Source organism: Gambusia affinis, linkage group LG23, assembly GCF_019740435.1.
Source record: "Gambusia affinis linkage group LG23, SWU_Gaff_1.0, whole genome shotgun sequence".
NCBI lineage: Eukaryota > Metazoa > Chordata > Actinopteri > Cyprinodontiformes > Poeciliidae > Gambusia > Gambusia affinis.
Window position 1 is genome coordinate 15,608,133 of NC_057890.1, and position 14,188 is coordinate 15,622,320.

The 14,188-nt window shown below is 38.0% G+C and overlaps 1 protein-coding gene across 5 annotated transcripts in view; it reads left to right on the forward strand.

Moving 5' to 3' along the window:
* ptn (pleiotrophin) overlaps nt 1–14,188 on the forward strand; it is a 57,764-nt gene that overhangs the window by 36,614 nt on the left and 6,962 nt on the right. For 4 of the 5 annotated variants that reach the window (XM_044108751.1, XM_044108754.1, XM_044108752.1 and 1 more), the window contains 3 exons: nt 7,398–7,492; nt 8,157–8,330; nt 12,983–13,144. In XM_044108751.1, coding sequence (XP_043964686.1) covers nt 7,398–7,492; nt 8,157–8,330; nt 12,983–13,144 — 431 coding nt within the window. Of the gene's footprint in view, nt 1–5,979; nt 6,002–7,397; nt 7,493–8,156; nt 8,331–12,982; nt 13,145–14,188 lie in introns of those variants that run through there. The other variant, XM_044108755.1, reaches the window with a different exon arrangement.

Genomic DNA, 14,188 nt, shown 5'->3' on the forward strand with positions numbered 1-14,188 from the left:
ATAAACAATGAACCACAGACAAACATGAGTTAGTATGAATAATTTCTTTTCATTTTGGTTTTTCCAGCACTTCACAAGTGACTTTACAAGATGCTGGGGGCCAAAAACAAATCATCGGCATCCAAAGAAATAACTATTTATTTTTTCCCCCCCAAAAGTTATCCACATTAATTTAATCATCACTCTCTAAAGGTCGAAAAATCCTCACAAAAGAAGATAAATGTTTGTCCCGTTGACATTTTAATGAGCCACGGCAACACTAACATACAAAAAAAGTAGCTTAAATATACGGTGTGTAACAATTATCACATCTAGCAGTCAGCTTGGAGATAACAACCATCTCAAATGTCAACCACCATCTTGCTACAAATTGAATCAATATTGTTTGGCTAAATTACCTGTCGAGGAGAAAACAATCAACTCCTGCGTCAATCCAAAGACCTTTGTTTTTCTGCAGCAACTTCAATAAAAGCTACAGAAACATTTCTATTTCGCCTTTTACTAATCCAGCTTCTGATCGTAAGCAGTCTTAGGTAAGTGTAATTTCTCATGTGACACACAAGCGTCATAAAACAAGCGAATCCTTCAATTTATTTAGCAAATAAACAGCCGTGCATTAAGTAAAGCATTAAGATCCTTTTTACAGCACACACATCAAATCTATTATTTATTTTTTCCGTTGCTATGCACTGTAGTTAAAACTATTATAGCAGAGACAAAAGTAGACAGTGATTATGCTGAATTATTGCACACTAAACGCCGCGATAACAAACATTTTATACTAAAATTGTTTGCTTCAATGTTTGCCTTATTTAGAAAACTTGCATTTAGATTCCTAAATGGTGAATAAGAATGTTTTAGAAAATGAGAGTGGAGAATTTTAGAGCAAAAGTAAATAAGTTGGCCGATTAATTTATCGTTAAAGTAGGAGATGCAGGTTAATCACATCCTATAAAGGTACAACACTTACAGCCACTGAGTTTGTAGAAGCGGTTTGCATTCAGGGTATAACTTTTATACCTCTGGCCATTGAATTTATTGGATCACAAAAGTTAAATGACTTGGAGGGATGCCTCAGTAAATCTCAGCATGTTGGTTGTTTGGTTTGCCACATTTGGTGTTATACCATCAGAAGATGCAACCTTCTCCTCTGTTTATGAGGCCAATGCCCACCTGAATGTAACAAATGTGCAGCTGTTACCCTGGCAGTTTATGCATTTTTGCATCATTACTTCTTTTTTCTAAACACTTTGGAAAGGTTTACAGTAGTTTGTTAGAAAGCAGGATTCAGGAGGAGCAGTGAACTTCACATGCTTCCTGTGTGGAAAATGATCCTGACCTTTAACCCCCAAGAGATTCTGGAAGTTCATACTCATCTAGTTCACAAAAATCACACCAGAAAATGTAGACTGGCCCCTCCTGGTCGGGGGTGAACATTTACCTCAAGTCAAGTTCCAGTATCCTGGATCTTTGTTCACAGTCATCCTAGGATTAAGTGAGTCGTGGATGAATGGATGGGAATCTTGTCTACCGTAATGCAGGCACTGCAATCTCTGTTACAGTGAAGCAGAAGCTGGTAGTCTGTCTGAAGCTTTACAGATAAGGGAGGGAGCTTTATCATCCAGGACGTGTTTGGAGCAGAACATTTGCTCCTCTGCATCCAAAGGAATAAGCTATATGGTTTGAGTCTCTGATCACGATGACCTCTGGATGCCACCCGTTGGAGGTGGCCCAGCCTTTCACACTGACAGTGACAGGGAGGTTTTTTCAGAACTCACTGGAGGTACTAAATATTATGACACAAGAGCACCTGTGGTTCCTCACAATGAGCCGGAGCGTTTCTGGTAATCCTCTTAATAGTGACGCTTTAGGTATCACTCCAGGTTACCCACAACTTAAAAGCAAAGACAATGGATGGATGGACAATGACTGGCTAAGAGTACCTATCAACTGAAACATCTATACAGACTTAAGTTGGTTGGAAACATTGCTGCTGCTTTCAAGTGAAATGCTTTCACTGCTGACTAGATCTATTAGTGCTTGAAGTTCTAGACTTTGTGCCCAAAATATTATTTCCCTGGGTTTTGTCAAATGATTTGTAAAAAATTTACTGTGTATTTTTGTGAATTAATTTGGGTGTAAGACTTATTGTTGGGACATTTTGCAGAAAATACATTCCAAAGGTAAAAGAAGGTGAACAGACGGGGCTCTGCTATCAAAACATACGTGAATATGATGATCATTTCCAAGTCTGCAGAGAATACCCACCAAAAATGTTAAAGAAAGTTCAGTCATCAAACAAACGTATACTTATGTTTAAGATATAAGATAATGAGACAGTAACAGACATGGTTGTTGAAATTTTAGAGTTCCCAAAGAGAATATATTCCCCACTACTGTTATCCATTTAAAAGCTTTAAAGCCTGACAACAAATCCTAAAGATTTGCTTGGCAGGAATAAATTTTGATCCACTGAGTGACTTAATGTCATAAAACCTCAGCACATCAATTACCTAAAGTTAAGAACTAGTGAGGAGATCTGCCATTCATGATTTCTTAATAAAAAACAGGATGTTTAACATTAGATTTGTCATGAACAGAAGATTTTATGAGCTTTTGTTAAATTACTGCAGCATTTCTTGACACCTGCCACTGATCATTTGGATTGATTTATTTATTGTGCTAAATAAAAAGAATTTTTATCAGTTTTATTGCTTAATTTTAGTGATGCATCAGAACTGTGAATTAGCAGGTGACTCATGTTTTTCAACTCTTCAGTCGATTATCATAACGTAGCCTAAATCAGATCAGTGTACTGTCTATTGCTGTTGGCAGTCCGTGTTCGTTTTGAAGAGTTTGGCTTGTGAGTTGTCCCTCTTTTCATTTTCCATGTTCCCTAAAGCAACGTTGAAAATGATCCAGAAGGAGCAGAGAAAACACTTTGATCAGCAATGATCTAATGATCACCGAATATGTTATTTTGATTCTGTTCAGTTTTAGAACGGTGACTTTGCTTTCCTCAGTGCAACAGAGACATTTCAATCTTTACTGATTGTTGTCTCTTCTGCTGATTCAGACTTTGCTAATAATATCAATTGTTGCACTGCAGCAACACAGCTGTTGTAGTGAAGCAGCCATTGAGGGCGTTCTTTTCAAGCTGGATCTTAGCAGATTTCAGAATAGTAATGCTGCCGATCCTGTATGTTGTTCACCATATGCACAGCTTGCAAAGCAGCAAACACAAAACCTGTTCAAACCAGTTCTGCTTTCTAAGTTAATTAGTTCCTAATTCATGACCAGCTGGTCATTTTGGTATTCAGAAACACAACATTGCTCAGTTTTAAAGGTGGGCTGTATGTGTTAAATATATATATATATATATATATATTTTTTTTTTTTATTGTATTCTCAAGTGGAAAGCAAAACATTGCTGGAGGTTGAGGAGATGGAAATGCCAAGGGGATGAGATGGAGAAGAAATGCTCAGTGCAGCAGTTTCAGACGTTGTTGTTGCAGCTTGTTTAGTTTTTTATTTTGTACTCAAACGTTTTGCAAAATACACATTGGTGCAGTTGGTTTATTGTTAATGTTGCAGGTTTGTTGTTGAGCTGTATCCAGACAGAAAAAGAACAGTTTTCTTTCATCTCAATTTTGACCTGAAGTCACTAAAATGGCAAAAATATGGTTAAGATTTTTGCAATGGGAGCAAGTGTCAGCCCAAATCCAGCTCCTGTAATTTAGAGCTCTGCTGTACTGAAAGCCTCACAAAAATGTTTTAGATTAGGTTCAAAAGGCAAGAAAGAAAAATAGAATGAACTTCTGCAGAGGGAGCGTATAACTCAGATGTGTAAGTGTGCTTTTTCTTTTGCAAGTCCGGTCGATTGGCCACAGATGAACAGCACAAAACTAATGTCTCAGCCTCCGGTGCTTGTGGCATGTAAACACTATTTATTAGGTTTCAAACTGTGGCTCCTACTTTCAGAGTTAGCAGGAGAGGCAACATTTTGTTTTTCTTTTCTTTTTTTTTAGTTTTTGCAATTTGTTTTGCAACAGATTGTGATCAGAACATCCCCAGGAGTCATGCTATCAGTGTTTCCTTTAATGAGCTCTGGGTTTTTGCTTGGATCTGCCTCAGACCATCGTAATGTGTTATATATATAGACCTGAATACAGAGTGTCTTATCTTTCTGAACAAAAGGTTGACTTTCTGAAAATCTTTTGAAGAAAAAAAAAATCTACATAAATTCTGTGAAGATTCTTCCAAAGTTTTCTCTCTTCCTGCACTCTTCAGGAAACTCAATGACATTTACTTATGAGTGTTTCACTTTGCTGCACCTTCAGCTGCAGCAATTTCCTATATTTTTTAGGATCCATGGAAAGCTTAGTCATGATTAATGAGTGTGGTTATCTTGTGTCATGCTACTTGGGTATCAAATAAGGCAGGTCTTTATGATATCTTAGTAAGTTATGATTTGGATCAGAATCTCTGCTGAAAATCTGGACAAAACAAAAAAAAAACAACTTATAGCCATAAATCAAGAAAATGTCTTGGGTGTTTATTTAGGTTTTTCAGAATAAACAAATTATTCTTCCTCTTTTGGGTACCACTCTGCATCAATCATAATTTGATTTTCTTTGTTTACTATTAAAAACATAATTTTGTGTAGATTACAGGAAATATCTTGTGGGTTCATCTGCACACAGTTTGGTTTCTTGCCTTTCTCCTTTCTGAGAGGCACTTCGATATATTTCAGCACATTGTGTGATCCGAATTTATTAAATGCTTTAGAAAAGCTGTCTTTTTTCATTAAAGGTGGTTATAATAACAGCAGTGAACGCAGCCTGATGCCACCTGCTTGACAGCCAGTAAGAGTTTCTGATGGTGAAGTAAAATTTAAATAAACATTTATTGTTTAAGTCCTTTAAATCCACCTTCTCGTGTCTCTTGTCAAACTTTTATAACTAGGTGAATGTCAGCTCACTCACTCATCCTTTATAGTGGTGGTAAAGCTGCAGATGGAAACTATCTGGTGATTTCCACCTAATTTATAGACATGATGGAGAAAGAGACCATGTAACCTTGCGGGACTCTCCAGCTGCAGCAGTAATATGCAGAACTCACTGTCTTCATTTAAAGTCTTTATTTGTCGTCTCTTCCTCTTCCTCCTCTGCCCCCCTCCCTGTCGCTCTGCTTGTGACTAACTGAGGAAAAGCTTTTTTATCTTCTGAAAGACTAAATTCCTTTTTTCATAGAAATGGATCCTTATCTGGAGGCTTTTATTGGATTTTTTATATGAAACTCTTAGAAGTCATTGTATGTACTTCTTTCCACTGGAGTTTAATGCTTCTTTTTTTGTTGTTGCTTCTGAAGAAGAACAGTTTGGACTACGTTACAGTCAATATTAAAGTAAAAGCAGGAGACAGAGACTGAGTATTTAATCAAAGCTGGATTTTCCTGTGAGCTGCCAAAAATAGAAAAGAATAAATTCCATCAAACGGAGAATTCAAATGGCTTTTCAGGAGCAGAAAAAGTCCCAGCGACACCTTACAGCGCAATATGAGTTTCCTGAGTTCTAATGAGAAGGTGTGCTTAAAGAACTGGCAGTAATTGAATTTGAGGTTTAAATATATGCACAGTCAGACAAAATCTTTGAAACAAAAAGTCAAATGTCTATTCAAAGTGCTAGAATGAAATCACAAAGGACTGAGACCCAGCTCTTGACAGATTAAAAATGACAAATGCACATTATTTCCCTGCAAGGCTCAACTGTTCTACAAGAACATGAAGGGAAAAGAGCATTTTTGGTGTCAGACTCTTGGTAATTGCCCGAGACCCACGCTGTCTCCCTCTCAGAGAGCCCTGTTAGCCGGAGAATCTTACTAAGAAAAGAACAAATAAGGAAAAAGGAAAGGGCAGTACTTACAGAGGCAGCAGATTCTTTCTGGCAGTCCTGTTTAGCAGCTTCCTGGCGTTCTTAAAATCAACAGAAGAATCAAGAAAGGTAAGGGATTTACTGCAGTTTTCATTTCTGAATCCTTAATTGACTGATTGTAAATGAGTAATCCTGGCTGATGGATAACCAGGGGACATAAATCCAAATGCATTCTGCTTTTTCCTCGATGTTTCTGGTTTTGTCATCGTCGACGTGGCAGTAGAATTTTTCCTGGAGCAAAAGCAGAACGGGTCAGTGAGCCTTTTGGACGCTGAAGCTGTGAAATCTCCTGACATACTTAAACCTCACGGCTACTTTGCACTTTGTTGCATCCAATAAGCCAAGACGGGCAAGTCATTAGGCTTGATCATTGGTAAAGGAATATGCATATTAAATGTACCACATCTTAAACTTACCACAACAATAAGTCACACTCCTGTTTAATGGTTGAGTCTCTACCAGCTGTGTCTCATTTTTCTTTGCAAAACACCTCAAACTCAGTCAGACTGGATAGGTGGCATTTGTGAAGTCTTAGCTAAAGATTTTTGATAAAAATGTAAGTCTGAGCTTTGACTGGGCCATTCTAACACATGACTATATTTCAATCTAAAGCATTGCACAGTAGCTTTTGCTGGATGTTAAAATTCTGCCACAAACTGAAATCTTTTGAAGCCTCTAACGTCTCTGAAGACTCTTTCACAATAAAAATCATCGTAAAGGTCAGAAAGTGGCAGATCAATAGAAAATCTGAAAATACATTCATGCTTAGGTTGAACCTAAATCAATAGATAAAAACACAATAAGAGCTTTAACTCAGTTGAAATGCATTTTTGAACTCTTCAGTTTCTCTTTAGAATAAAAACAAAAAGTAAAACACTATTAATATTTTTGTCTGTGTAAAATGTTCCACTACGCTAACAGGTTAGCTTAGCCGTTGTGTTTCTGGGCTGTGAGAGGAGCCCAGGTACCTGGAGAGAGCATGTTATGTCCCTGCAGAATCAGTCCTGCTGTAAGGCAGTAGTGCTAACCACCGGGGCTCCACCCAGCCGCCTCCAACGTCACCGGATTAAAACCGATACCATCCAAAGCTTCATGCAGTTTTTAAACTCTTCCATTCCATTCAGCCTGAGGGCAGGCAAAGGTTTTAAATGGGACCGGTGTGATGGCTTTATTTGACAGTGACAAGCTTGCATCGGCAGCACACACACCCACACACACATGTGACTGTCATTGCGACTGCTGTGCAGACAATCAAAATGTTGATGTTAGAGGCTGGCACAGCGGCGGCGGCTCCTGATAAGACGGAGTGCTGGAAAAGCTCCAGGCTTTCCTCGGGTCTCTAAAGACTTTGGACAACTATCACTTCTCTGCTCACCTCCATGTTCCTCCAAAACATCAACCCTCTAAAGTCCATGTTTGTCTTTGGGGAGGCTGTTAAAATACTTTTCATGTATCTGTTTTCAAGAATGACTGGACAGAAGCTGTGGACACAGGTGGCTGTACTGGCCCTTCTGGTGCTAACGGTGATGGCAGCTGAAGGAGGGAAAGCAGAAAAACAAGGTGATTACTGCAACCTGTTAGCCACACTTGTAATATAACGAAGCAATTTGGACCGAGCAACTTCAAATGAAGAAATACACATGCAGGGCTTCCACTTCCTGGGTGATTAATTTACCAGGGCACAACATAAAAAAAAAAAATTCCAAAAAGTTTTAGGTTCAAATAATTGGTCTCTTGGGAAAGTTTACAACAAAGAGAAAATAATTCTGAAATGTTCCTCCTGGGTAAAGGAAATAAATTTAAGCTGGTTTAAATTAGAGGGCAAAAGTTTATTTGCATGGAAAATTAGTGAAAAAACCTGAAGCAATTACAAAAATACAACAGAGGAAATTAATGTTGTTTTCATTTTAAAACATAAGCATTAAAAACATTTTCTTAAGAAGAAAGTTACAGTTGAACAAAAAGGAGAAGTTCAATCTCGAATAACTCTTGGATAAGAACTTCTTTTTTTGCAAAAATTAAACAAATTTAAAGCTGAAATAAGTGCATGTATTTGGAAGAAATCTGTGCAAAAAAAACAATTTAAAAATGACTTTCTTTAAAACTATAAATGAGACTTGAATCTGATTCCTCCTGCTGTGTTGCACTGTGCCACAAAATAATTCAGACAAGAAGCTACGCAGATTACAAATATCTGCGTCTCCAACATCTGTTATTCGTACAGGAAAGAAGGAACGCAAATCTGACTGTGGGGATTGGCAGTGGAGCGTGTGCGTCGCCAACGAGGGCGACTGCGGCCTGGGAACCAGGGAAGGAACGCGCACAGGAACCGACTGCAAACAGACCATCAAGACCCAACGCTGCAAGATCCCCTGCAACTGGAAGAAGAAGTTTGGAGGTGAAATATTTCTTCTTCAGAGTCTGGAGATGTGGACAGTTTTGTTAGCATCAGTGGTAAAGATATTTAAAGCCCTACAATAGATTAATCTTTAATTGCAGAAATGTTATCTCACACTAATACATTTAGAAAAATGCAATTATTAATTTGCACACATTTATTCAGTTCTTTGTTGGGAAATAATTGCTTTTAAAAAATAATTGGTGACAATTCTGCTGTTACTGTGTGGACAGGGGACAGTGGATCCAAATCTAGTAAGATTTGAAAAAAAAGGGCCCTTAAAAGAATTACTCATCTTACCTGAGCAAAGAAATCAATTTACAGTCCCAGCAGAGTTTTAATTTTTAGACCTTATAATATTTACAGTTATAAATCAGTATATGTTCTGACAGGCTGGGAAAATTGTAAAAGTCATAGACTACCTTTGGGAAATTTGGATCAACTTAGTTAAAGTAAAATATAAATTTTAAAATGCTTCAGTGAGAATTATACTACACGGTTTGCATGACATTTGAGTTTGGTTTTGTTTCTGTAGTTTTATTTTTGATATTCAGGTATTTATTTCAAGTATTTAGTTTCTTGTATCCTATTGTGTCTGATTGTCTTTTCTTTAGTCCTTTTTGTATATTTCTTAGATCCCCTTTTGTTCATTCTGTCATTCATTTGTTGTTGTTTTTTTTTACCTCTCACTCGGCTGCAGCCGTCCTAGTGATTAGACTCAGCTGGTTCTAGTTTTTCTAATTACCTCCACAGCTTTTATAAACTTCCTCTTCCTCAGTCCCTGCTGTTTGCTGTTGCACATGCTGTCCTACATGCGCCTAATCACTGAGTCCTTTCATGTTTATGTCTGTAAATAATCATAATAATAATCATCATCATCTGCTGTTATCTTGACTTATTGTTCCTCATTCAGAACCTACTATGACATTATTAAGAATACTAACACTTTGGCCACAAGATATTTTTCTGTTGATTTTTATTTTGAGAAAACACAAGCAAAATATAAGAATTTTGAAGGATTTTTTTCCACAATCTTTTACTCATGTTGGCATCAAATCTAGAAATTGTGGAGAAAAAAGCAGCTTAATATTCATAGTATTTTAGTTATTGACTACCATACCCAGGGAATCCACCCTTGTACAAGTACATGATTTCCATTTGTTGCTCCACTCCTCCTCATAATCCATTGTTGCATGTCATTCAGACAAACAATGGCCTCATTTTCAGAACAGGAATGCATAAGCTAGCTAATTAGAGGTAGAACAGAAATGTCTGCTGAGAATATGATACATTGTCATGGAAATAACCATCCAACATCGTCATTGCCAGCACAACAGAGTAGCAGGCATTGTTTTCACCTTGTTTGGGGGGGCGTGTAAATGGAACCACCATGAATAGGGTTTGGCAGGTTCATAAATCTCTGGACAAATTTTGTCAATCCAGAAGTGTCGCCGCTGTGGAAGGCACATTCACTCACCTTTTCATATTTCTAGCTGATCTAAAAAGCAGTTTCTAAAGCGGAATTTGTCCAACACATTGTTTTTACACCAAAGGAGATCTTGGTGTGAGATTTCCGAAGCTGAATTTAATGAGTTCATTTGGTAGGGACAGACATACAGCGACACAGACAAACTGAAAGAAAACAGCAGTCCCATGTTTACGTCACAGTGCAATAGCAAAAGCTAATTTGCAGCATTGTCCCTAGATGGGCTTTTAAAAAATACCTCTAAAAGTAATAATCAAACAGACAGTGAAACATGAAATCTCTAACAGTGACAACCTTGGGAGACTTTTGTTCCCAAGGTAAAACCTGCAAGGCTTTGCAAGGAAACCAACAGAAATAATGAACAGAGTAGCAAATGTTTTGAAAGGATATACAGTACAGTGGATGTGTCCAAACTTTTGGTCTGTGCTGTTGATCAACATTCCCATGTTTGTGGTAAAGTTGCTGCAGTTACTGGAACATATCTATGATGAAAACCAGTGTGTGGCACTGGGGCCACCACAGCTGGAAGGCCTGTCAACATGGCGGCATCCTGACCAGGGACGTTTGCAGCTCTGTTCAACACGGCTCTGATGCTGTCACTTTGACAAAGTTTGTCCAAGGACACATTTGGATTTTAAAGGTGTTTTAAAATAACCTGGCCTGAACTGGAAGTGCCTGCAGGATCAGGATTTACCATAATGTTAATGCCACACACATACAGAAGGTGAAACTATCACCACTTACTCTGATATACTACAACATCCCAGTCCTGCTTGCACAAAAAAATACATTTGGAGTCAGCAATTCCACCGTGGAGCCTGGAGCAGCATTTAGATTCTGTGCTGCTAAGCAAATTATCCTCGTCAGAGTGTAATATGTGCAAAAGTTTTAAACCATCATAATTTCTTTTTATTGTGCCTTAAAGGGGTGGTGGTTCCTAGATGAATGAAGCCCTGGGAAAGTCTTACTTCAGATAGGCTTGACCTCTTTTAGGCTAACTCTAGTCAGTTTAAGTTCTTTTGCACACATAACCAGAGATGACAGAATAAAAAGCCAAATTATTTCTGAAGAAAAACTTTTCTTTGACCTGTCTGATAATGAAAGTCTGAACTTAATTTATTAAACATTATCTCCAAAAACTGCAGCTTAACCTGCAGTTTTGGAGATACTGACCAGCTGTCAGGCCATTGACATTTACCTTTTGTCAAAATCACTCCGATGCAAAGGCCGGTTAATTTTTTATTTTAACGTATCAACTTTGAGGAAGAGTCATTTACAAAGGAGCAGCAGCAAAAAGATAATCAGTTTTATTGACTTTCTGTTAGTTTTAATTAACATATTTACCATTTTAAACAAGCAGAACATCTCATCTCACCCCTATTTGTTATATAAATATTTGTTATAAATATCCACTTTAATGTTTTTGCTTTTCTTTTATTAGTTATTTTGTTACCTTTTTTTATTGCATGCTATAAGGCAGCTGTTTTTATTTTTAAGCTTCAATTGACATTTACAGTTTTTAAAAGTACAACACAGCATAAAGTCAAAAGACGTAGCTGTTAATAATTCTGCAGAGTCATTGTTTTCACTAAGTGAACCCAAAATAAGGAGTCCCCTTTGGGACTACTGACTGAGGTCACTAACACTCTGAATGCATCGTACAGAGAGAAACTGCTCACACAGTGCACCGCAGCCACTATGAATTTTAAAAACAAAGTTTAAACTTAATGGTGTTTATGTTTTCCTGGTTTTTATTTTTATTTAAGACATCTATGGATATAAAGTGAACACAAACTTCCTAACTCCACCATTTAATAATGTACATATAACATTCATTCATAGACTTCAATTTAACTTTTTATAATATATAATAGTTAAAAAAGATATCGGAATTTTTTTAAATTTAAGATAAGATCAGCAAAGCTAAATAATTACATACAGAAAAAACAGTTAAAGGTTTATATCTCACTGATTCAGAGGCAGAGGTATAGAAAAGAAACTCGGCGCAACAGAAATATTAAAGTGCTTATGAGAAAAATTTACATTCATATTTTACATTTATGAAGGTAAAATAATGAACTATATGGGCATGTAAAGTACAACAAGAAAACTCAACAAATCATATTTAATAATTAATAAAATAGGAAGAAAAACTTCTGTGTCAAGATGTGCAAAGCTTATAGAGACAAACCCAGAAGAACTGCAGGGGCGTCTTAACGAAAATGAAACAATATACAGTTTTCCTCTCAGCGCACATTTTGGCACTACTTTAAAAAAAAGTAAATGTTCAAGGTGAGTGAATACCTTTGCAACCCAGCATGCTGCACTTCAAAATGTAGCACAGCTTCCTGATAAATTCGGTATAAGTGGGATATCTCTGTCTGTCTCTGACATAAATTATAGTTGTGAGGGGAACACGGCTTTCAAAGTTGGTTGCTCAGGAAGTCCCTGTTGGATTCCTACAACAATGGCCCTGTCACTCCCTCCCTGTGTTCTCCTGCCCTGCTCTGCCTCGCCTCTCCTCTCCTCCCACTTCCCCCCCGCTCTGATGAGCACTCTGGGATCTCGGCTGCGGTGACACGGGCTTTCATGTGAGAGGAAGCTGACGAATGAGTGTCACAGCCTCGAGGGAGCCTGGCTGGACTGGCAGCAAAATAATACAAGAGGAGAGATGAGAAGCTTGGCCTTATAGAACACAAACACTTATGTGCACACTACACACACACACACATCCTCTGTAAGCCCACTTTTACAACACACACCAGCAGCTAATGGCATTTTCAGAAGCAATCTTGCATCTTTAAATGGTCCCTCAAATATTTGCTTTCATAGAAAGAGGCTTTCACGCTGCTGTAGCTATAGATTGCATCTGTGTTATTTCTCCAGGTGGAGTCAGGTTGTTTTTGATTACATCCATCTGTTGTTAGGTTTCATCATATAGCAAATGTAAGCTCAAAACGCAGAGGTCCCGTCTGCTTCTGCACTGGGAATCATCTTTTGTTGTCGAGAAGAGCTCCACTCTGGACCAGTTACTCATCACACAGCCATTAAACACAAATCCATCAGCTCTGAGAGGTTCTTTTATTCAAACTCATTTTATTTTACCAGATTTTCTCCCTTAATTGTTCTTTGAAATGTTGAGATCCGATTCCTGCGTTTGCTTCAGGGGAATGCAAGTACGAGTTCCAGGACTGGGGGGAGTGTGACCTGGTGACGGGGAGGAAGAACAGGACCGGGGTACTGAAGCGAGCGCTCATGGATGCGACCTGCGCTGCCACCGTCACGGCAACCAAGCCATGCGGGAAAATTCCCAAGCCCAAGCTGCAAGGTAAGCTGGGGAAGCGAAGAAATGATTGCTGGATAAAATGGGAGCCCTCGCTGGACACGATGAGCCTGTCAGAAACTATGATGATTCTCAGAAATCATGTGGAAAATATGTCTGTTTCTGGCAGAAAAGAAAATTAGTCTACTGCTGAGCTTCAAAGGCAAAACAAAGCTCAGGGGGAATCTAAATGCATGTATTAATGAAGGAGCTTTTGCAGCTACCTGACTTGGCAAAACAATGAATCAAATGGCAAGATTAGCTTTTATTTGCATTTCTTCTATAGCATCTTGTAGGTCTTCAGTCTCCAGTAGTATAAAAATGATTTGCATCCTGTACAAGTAGGAAAAGTATGGAGAACTATTGGATTGTTCAGAGCTGGATAATTATGGGTCTGTTTTATTGAGAGCTGATCAAGAAATAACACAATTAGAATTAACTTCTGAAGTCTTATCCTGCTGCTTTTTAAATGGATCAAAAATATGTGTTGTTAGCATCAGTCGTCAACATGAGCGGTCCTGGATGGGGGCTGCCAGGGGCCACGGTCCCTGTAATAGAATCTGTCCCGCCCCCATTTATAGCCTCTGTACTGAAGAGATGATACTAAATCAATCTCTTGTGATTATTTGCGTGGGAACAGAAACCATAATCCCATAGATCAATTAAATTTTTAGCTTCACAGTTCTAATTTAACATCAAATTAAAAATGAATTTTTTTTAGCTTCAGCTGTATTGAGATTTCATCAGTGAGATCAGAGGTCTGCAACCTGCAGCTCTGGTAGGTTTTTCTTCTTTTGGCTGAGTTTTTTGTTTCGTATTCTTTTTTATATGCTCCCATGAGAGAAAATAAGTGGGGCCCTTGGGCCCTGCTTGTAAATTTGGTCTAGAAGTGCCACTGGTTGTCAACTTACAGTGGACCATATGAAAAAGATTGCTCTGCAATAAAGCAAATATGCACCTTTTTAAAAAGAGTGAAAGTCCAGCATTAGGTTTAATCTGAACGAGAATCTATTTCTTAAATTACATTTATTCATTTGATCAAAAAGAGTT